Here is an 8,577-nt window from a genome sequence, read left to right as displayed (position 1 = left end):
CTGCAAAACACGGCTCCCCCAAATGCGCACAATGTGGGGATACCTCACTACGCCCCATTCACTCTGGGACTGCCCATGAAGTCAACACGCACTTACATCTATACTTAGGACACTATCGAAAACTTGAGGAGTAGCTGACTGACGCAGGACCACCTAATGTGGCCGTGTTAACGAAGTTTACGACGACGCTTGGGCTCACCGCACCCCAAGAAGCGGACCAAGCCCAATCAAGAGTTGACACCACCGATGTCGCACGTTCACCCCCGTTCACCGCAGTCTGTCACCGCCACCTTAACGCCCAGTAGCTCCAAACAAGGGGCCGGAATGAAGCAAATGCTTCCTTCTCTCTCTCTTTTTTCAATGCCTTGCTCACCCTCTACCAACCGGTGGCGCTTCGACACGGGCGCTGCTATCACTCCCAGAGCGCGCGCTGAAAATGCTCTCCATTCGTGGAGCACCGCTACCCCTCATGAAAAGCATTCATGCATACTTTTGGTAGATTTAGTGCACGCACACTCGTAGAACGATTGCACATATACAAGCAGGATCCCTTGCGTACGTCATGGGAGAGTGCTGATGTTTGCGTCGCCATCGTCTGCTACAGTTCGGTTCAGCGTTCGTGTCTTGTTTAGCAATTCAGCTTTCATCACGGCAAGGCGAACATGCCGTACTATCGTCAAATATAACTATTTCAAGGTTTGTACCTTTACTATTACCTGAGCAAATCTTTGCAAAAATTTCCAATGTTTTCCTTAAAAAAATACAAAAAGCAATTATTTGTTTTGTTTTTCTTTTCAGGGAACTCAGCTTTCAGAAACTGCGCATGGCTAATGTAACCTATAGAGCAGTGGCGTAGCCAGAAATTTCGATCGGGGGGGAGGGGGGGGGGGAGGTTGCCCTGAACGGCTCACGTTGAACGTTGCATGAACGGCTCACGTTGCAGCTCGGCCTCCTCCTTATAGAATTTGTCGAGAATAATGCATGAATGACTGCAATGCAAAGATTCTGCAAACGAATTCTTGAACGCTACGCAGTCAAGATAAGTAAAATATGTATTTTTTTTATAAAAGAATACACTCGGATGTCCCAAAAATTGCGCCCAAAATAACTGATATCAATTATCCCATGTTTTTTTGTCTATTCATCAAGTAAAGAAAATATCACACGAACTTATGAAATATATCAGTTCGAAACAAGCAAAGCAGTGCATGCCGCTGATATGAAAAATGTAAAGGCCATAAGATGAACAAGTTGATGACAAATATTTTAATGAAACTTCGTCATTCAAAAACTTTGTTTACATTTTTGTACATATGCAACCGCCAGGGAAAAATCTCAATGACGTTGTCCTTTGTTCCAATGTATTGCGCAGGAGCAGCTGTCACCGGTCGTGTATTGCGAGTAATTGCTCCGAAATTATTGTCTCAACAGAGAGAATATATAGAAAGCAGATGTTCTGCAAAATATACGAGGGAGAGGCAAATGAAAGTGAGCCAATGCGAATATATGAGAAACGGGGTACTTTATTTAAAAGTAGCCTCCATGAGCATTTAGACATTTGTCCCACTGACTAACGAGTCACGTGATTCCAGTCTCATAAAATTCCTTGGGTTGCTGCTTCAAAATGTCTGTAACTGACTCTTTCACGTCATCGTCCGACACGAATCAGGTTCCCTCGAGCTGTTTTTTCAATTGTCCCAAAATGTGGAAGTCCCAAGGCGACAGGTCTGGACTGTATGGCGGATGTTGCAGCGTTTCCCGCTTGAACTTTGCGAGTTTTATGTTAACGACATCAGCGACGTGAGGACGGCCATTGTCGTGGAGCAAGATAACCCCATTCGCCAATTTTCCACGTCGTTTGTTCTTGATTGCGACACGCAGTCGATTCGGCGTTTCACAGTACTAGAAACGATTGATGTGTCTCCAGGTTTAGCAAATTCGATCAGTAATGGCCGCTGACGATCTAAAATAAAGTCAACAGCACCTTTCCGCCGGAAATGACGGCCTTTGCTTTCTTTGCGGGTGGTGAATTCAAATGTTTGCAGTGTAAGCTTTGCCATCGTGTTTCAGGCTCGTAGTAGTGGCCCCATGATTCGTCGCCGGTCACAAATGCAGCCAATAAGTCGTGACCCTCATTGTGATACCGGATCAGATGAGTCAAGGCAGCGCCGAACCTCTCCGTCTTCTGGCGGTGGTTCAGAATGCTGGGCATCCATTGCGCACACAAGAGCCGATAACCGAGATGTTCACAAATTATGGTGTGAACCGAACCGTAACCGACGTTCGCACGCTCTGCCAGTTTATCGATGCTTATCCTCCGTTCTTGTCTAATCAGCTCATCAACCTTTGCAATTGTGTTGGGGGTGATTGCAAAGGTTGATAAGATTGCACGGTGGCTTTGGCCCGGTCTTGGATTGTCTTTGGAAGTTTCACGTCCTTTTTTGAACCGTTTGCTCCAATGCTTCACAGTGGCCAATGAAATGCAACGTTCAACGTAAGAGGCAGCCATACGGCTACTAATTTCTTTTTGGGAAGCACCTTCAGCTGTCAAGAACCTCACGACACCACGCTGTTTAACTTTTTGAGCGTCCATTATATCACGTAACCATGTGCAACCCAGTGTATGAGAGTATTAAAGAACATTTATCCTCACACCTGTGTGTCACTTTTGTAAATAAGATATGCCTGTGTGCTACGCGCATGCCGTTGAACTGAAGATTTATTGAAAGAAATTGAACAGCTAGGACAACAGGCGGCCCTTGTAGACGCTGCCTGGGTCAAAGGCAAAGAGGCCTACACGGCCGTGGTGGTCGACAGCCGGGGCGAGGTACGGGACGCCGTAACCATCTTCACTAAGGATTCCACGGTGGCGCAGCAAGCCGCGATTGCACTAGCCATCAGGAACCGTAAATGGTCTTTCATCTATAGCGATTCCAAAGCAGCAATTAAGAGCTTTGACAAAGGCTATGTCGCTGGGACTGCGGCTAAAATTATCGACAAGGTCGAAACTATCAAAACTGACATCCGACGGTTTCCTGCACATATGGGACAAGTGGACGAGACTCGGCCCAACCTCAACGCGGTGACGAACGACCTGGCACGAGGACTTGCTTGCCGTGCCGGTCAGAGCCGAACCGACGCCCACTACCATTCCGGGGAGCATAAAGATCAACTGCTAACTTACAACGACATCACTAAATATTACTACTTGGGGCGTAGGCAATTCCCACTGCCACACGTAAAATTGAACAGGGCTCAGGCAGTCACGCTACGTTTACTGCAAACCGGAACGTACCCCACTCCATATTTCATAAATAAAGTTCACCCAGAAAGAGAAATTAGGAAAGAATGTGACGTGTGCGATGGCATCATTGACATCAGACACATGCTGGCGGGCTGTCCCGCGACTCTCGCCGACCCCGAAGAAAAATGGCTTTACTGGCACAAGTTGATAACAAGCTCTTCATATCAAGATCAACTACGGGCTGTCCAAAGGGTCCACGATGACGCCATAATACTCGGCCTAGTGGTGCCGACGTGGACGCGGCCCACCTCGGTCTGAAAAGACCGCGGGCTTCAGGACTCTAATAAAGTTTTGTGAATGAATGAATGAATGCCAGACCCCCCTCCCCCTTCCGCTTTCACTCGCACATACAGCATGCGGCGCGCCGTCACGATGTTATCACCCTTGGACTTTATACAGAAAATGAGCGAGACGGCGACGGCAGGAATTCGCCTGCAGTGTCCACATAATTGCTATGGCAATAATATAATAAGAGTATCCGGCAACTGAAGCGTCGCGTGGCCCATTACTTTCCGCAAAAGAAGAAGAAGTAACAAAATAGAACTCTCACCATACAATTCGCTGCGCCGCAACAATATCCCTTTTTTCTTTTCCTTTGTGAGGCGGGGGCACAGAAATGAAAAAAAAAACGCGAAGGAAAGCCTGTTGACCATAATCAAATGCCAACTTTGGGCACCTACTGAAGGAATAAAGAAAACGTGAGACGCTTGGTCCACAGAGAACCATACGCATACTGCTCGGTATCCTACACCAGCGAGACAAGACTTTCCGGAGAGGTTGCCCTCAAGCGAAGGCGTTGCAATCCGTCGAGTCCCCGCAATGTAGGCGGCGAGCGACAATGCATTGTTTCCTTTTCTCGTCTGCTAGCCAGAAAGCGTCCAAAACTTTGCCAGGCGAAAATACACTCTGTCACAGAAAAACGAACGCGCACCGAAGTGTGCCGCGTGGTGGTCGGGGCAACACGAGAAAAACGCATGCGCTCTGGCTGATGGTTCCGGTAGCCCGCGAGTAGCGAGAACAAGAAAATTGAAGAGGCTCCATGTGTCCTCGCGAATAAAAGCCAAAGTATAAAAAAAAGAAGGTATAGTTAGTTACCTTTGCTGACTTTAGTGTCTTGACATGGATGCTTTGGCGCAGGTGAAAAAAAAATGTTGATATTCTTTTCTGGGACATGACGGCACAAATGAAACGTCACAACGCTTCGTCTCATCGGACCTCGCTGCGTGCTTTGTCAACTTGTCTGACAGTGTGTTTATCTGGCGTATCTCGTTATATGGTCCGATGTTCGACTTTAGAAAAGTTAATGCACCTCCGGCGTCAAATATTTATAACAACATTAAACCAAAAAAGTTCCGGAATTGAAACTCTAAAGCACGACTTTGGAAATGTCGATGCATCTTTCGCATCAAAAGTTTATAAGAACTTGATACCCATAAAATTTCGGAAAAAGAATCCATGCGCTCCGTAGATTCCGCGACCTCGGCGTGATGCCGAGACGAGCCCGCTCGCCATCGAAACGCCTTTGAAACGTTGTGCTTGGATGGGGCTCCTTGCTTTATGTGACTACCGGTGCATGGGCGTTGCCACGAAATCGAGCCAGCGTTCGCAATGATCGCGCCAAAATGTCTTTTCGAGCATAAAAAAGACATTCTAGACAACATCGGGAATGATTTCCGGCGACAGGGGTTGTTTAGGTCGGCGGTGCATAACAGCAGGAAAAAATTTCGGGGGGGAGGGGGGGGGGGCTTGAAGCCCCAGAAGCCCCCCTGCCCCCGGCTACGCCCCTGCTATAGAGTGCGCTAAAATGGCACCGTTATCTATCAGTAAAATGATCACCCTAATGAGTATCCTTCGCACATACAGTTGTGTTCGCGAGGCCAGAAGGTGGCCGTCAAGTGCGTTGGGTGCTCCACCAAACACGAGAAATATTGCTGAATTCGCGGTTTGCACGAATGCTGCTAGCTGCTATACGACCCAAGTAAGCGACAACACACGCACGCACACGCAAACACAAACAGCACAAACGTACGCATTGGAGAAGCGGAAATATTCTGTTAAACAGGAATGGTGTATATACGCAATAAAATTTCATCAACACAATATACAACCGCGTCAGAGCAATGCGCATGCCTGTCAACTATGTATAAACTGTCAAAACACATTATATGAGGATATATTGTCAGAAAAATTCAGAAGACACGGCGATTGAAGAATAAAAATTATTTTGCTCTTTGTATGTTCTCCTTTGTCAGAAAGATTAAACAAAAGGAAGACACGTGGTAAAGGTGCATAACAGTTAAAAAGTGACAAGGGCACGAAGAATCACACAGACACACACATAAAAAACTAGAAATCACGGAATTCAAATGACAATCGTCTGCATTATTTCGGTAGGAAAAACTGCTATGTGTTGCAGAAGTAGTAAATTTCTATAAAATACTCCGCACTTAAATGCGACGTACATCTTTGACATGGAGCTTATGTAGCGTGAAATGATGTCTAAAAGAAGTAAGCAATGTATTTCAGGTTGACATTTACGCGGCTTCGTGATGTGCTCATAAATAATAAGTGAACACATCCTTTCAATGAATGTGACTATCGATAAAGTCGTCTGGTTTCTGGATTCCACGCACGGCAATGAGAACTGTCGTTCCACCATCGGATTATATTCGGATACACAGATCTTTGACGAAAGCTGGAACTATAGAGCTTCCTGCACAGCTCGCAAAACGTGTAATACACCCACGGCTCCACGTTATACCGGCCTTTCCATTCGAAGAACTTTTTGTACAAGTCAAAGTCTTCTGCAACTTTTTTGAGGTAGTCAGCGAGATCTTTAGGGGTCTTGAATTGAAGCGCGTCAATGTAAGAGCCCGGAGGTGCCATGGCCTGGTAGTCAGCGCCACCAAACGTCACCGGAATGATGTCGTAAAGCAGGGCCAGATAGAGCTTCTCCGTGACGTAGTCCCTGCAGACAGTGTTCTCGAAAGACAGAAGAAAGAAGTATTCGCGCGCAAACATTTGGTAACAGGCAAAGCGCACGTCACGCGAGCACGATAGATTGCCGCATTTGCCGTATACGTCCACCGACAAGTGTTGGCGCAGATCGTCTACGAAATTCTCACGTCTGCCAAAAGTCTTGCAGTGGCTCACAGCCCAGACCGCCATGGTTTTCTTGTTGCGCCAGGTTCGCTTCAGGCGCTCCACAGAGTAGAAAGTTGGTTTGACACGCTGTGTCACTTTGGCGTACGCGTCCAGGATGTCCGAGTCGCGCCTGTACGTCATGGTCCAGTTGATGGCGTCTTTTACCGACACCAGAGGTGACAGGTCGCACCTCGTGGGTGCCTCGAGAGACCAGAGCACCCACTTTTGACCCTCGGCTCTGTAAGTCGGCAGGTCGGAGGCGTTCAGGTCGCAGGCATAGAAGACGACGGCGTCGCTGACGGACAGGGTGCGGCGGTCGTTGGCGATGTAGCAGCGGTCGGCGCAGCCACCGAAAGGCTGCCAATAGCGCAGCTGCGCTGTGCCGCTCTTGCTCAGGCCCGAGTACCATTCGCCGTACACGGGCGTCCAGAACAGGATCCGGGGCTTGTCTGGACGGCCGAAGATGTCTGTTCGCTCGTAGAAAGGCGCCCAACTTCGGTTTCTGAAGAGGGCAGGAAAAAAGAAGGATCTTATTATGCGAGCAAGTCTCACCTGCCAAGAGCCCGTACCCGTACCCGTACTGTTTGTTACCCGAGGACCACCCCAAGTATAAAAAATTAATCGCAGTTTCACTCGAAAGGTGAAACATTGATAGCGATAGCAAAGTATTAGACAATTACACGAAGTGAGGTTCTTAACTTTCGCTTACCTAAATATTCGTTTACTAAATAAATTAGCAAGCACGATGCCACGCGCACACAAAAAATATGCAAGAACTCCACTGGAGTTGTCTAAGTATGCGTACCACTTGCTCATCTCCACCCAGCCCGGTGTCATTATCAATCTTATCAAACTTGATCCGACCAAACCCTTATCAAATCTTATCGGTCGTTATCAACCTTATCAGACTCGATGCGACCCTTATCAAACCGTATCGGTTGTTATCGACCTTATCAAAATCGCTCCGACTATTGTAAGCCCTTATCTTTCATTAGGACATTATCCAACCCTGTCGAACTATTATGAACCGTGATAATTAACTCATATAAACCCTCAACACTCCTTATTATCCAGGCACCGTCTGTGATCCGAACTGACTGACCGATCGATATCCCCAGTGGACTCTCTCTTCTTTTAATCTCCTTTTCCCTTTCCCCAGTGTAGGGTAGCCAACCGGGCTCAGCCCCCGTTAACCTCCCTGCCTTTCATTTATCACTTGCTCTCTCTCTCTTATCAACTCGTTGACTGCTTATCTCTCTGTGTTGCGCGACGCGAAGCACCTGAGCCCTGAGAGGTTGGTGGCATTTCGGTATACGTGAACGAACGCCACAGAACACCTATATAAACTGGGAACGCCCCCAACTGAAGGCGCATCCCGCGACCACCGAAACGCATCGGGGATATGACGTGTTGAGCATTAAGTTTTGACAAAACTGGAATTTTCCTCATGTCTACAAGGCTCTACGTTGGCTTTACATGGAGTCCTAGAGATGGTTCTTATTCCACTATCAACAAATATTTCAACAAAGCCTTCATAGAAACTGTACTCCTTTGACATTTCTTTTGTACCGTTGATACAACATATTCATATCATTCATATATATTCACCTTCTACAGGCGTACCTTCTTGCGGTTAATAGAACTCGTCTTGCTTCACACGTCCCTTTTCTTTTTGTCACGACAAACTTTGCTCAACAATTGCCGTCATGGGCCTAAAGGAACTTGTCGACACAATTTCATTTTTAAAAACCAGATTCACTGTTCAATATTTGTTTAGAGGGGATCGAACGTCGCTAAATGGAGCACTTGTACATAACACTTTCCCTGAACCTATGTATCGAAAGCCGTATCTGTCTCTATTTGGTCAAGATGTTCTTTGCCGTGTCTGTAGAATGTGTATAACGCTTGCATCGAAAACATATTTCTTTAGGCTGCTCACTTCCACCCTGCCAGTGAAAACATGGCTTCATGAAAAAGGATTATATGTACCCTGGAATGTAAATTGTGGACTTTGCAACCGACCCGAGACAACAGAACCTTGCGTTATTGTTTGTCGTGACGCATTTTATTTTTTGGGACATTTTACAAAGAACTATAAAAAAATAACTTCCTCTCACATCTTACGGTAT

The 8,577-nt window shown here is 46.8% G+C and overlaps 1 protein-coding gene across 2 annotated transcripts in view; it reads right to left on the bottom strand.

Annotated features, from left to right (window-relative positions):
- Positions 1-5,332: 5,332 nt before the first annotated feature.
- Positions 5,333-8,577, bottom strand: part of LOC126544261 (alpha-(1,3)-fucosyltransferase C) — a 125,906-nt gene continuing 122,661 nt past the window's right edge. For both annotated transcript variants that reach the window (XM_055062067.2, XM_050191518.2), the window contains exon 3: positions 5,333-6,950. In XM_055062067.2, coding sequence (XP_054918042.1) covers positions 5,900-6,950 — 1,051 coding nt within the window. In that variant the 3' untranslated portion in view covers positions 5,333-5,899. The remainder of the gene's footprint in view (positions 6,951-8,577) is intronic.

The sequence above is a fragment of the Dermacentor andersoni genome, chromosome 1, assembly GCF_023375885.2.
Source record: "Dermacentor andersoni chromosome 1, qqDerAnde1_hic_scaffold, whole genome shotgun sequence".
Taxonomy (NCBI): domain Eukaryota; kingdom Metazoa; phylum Arthropoda; class Arachnida; order Ixodida; family Ixodidae; genus Dermacentor; species Dermacentor andersoni.
This window is presented reverse-complemented; position numbering and strand designations above follow the sequence as displayed.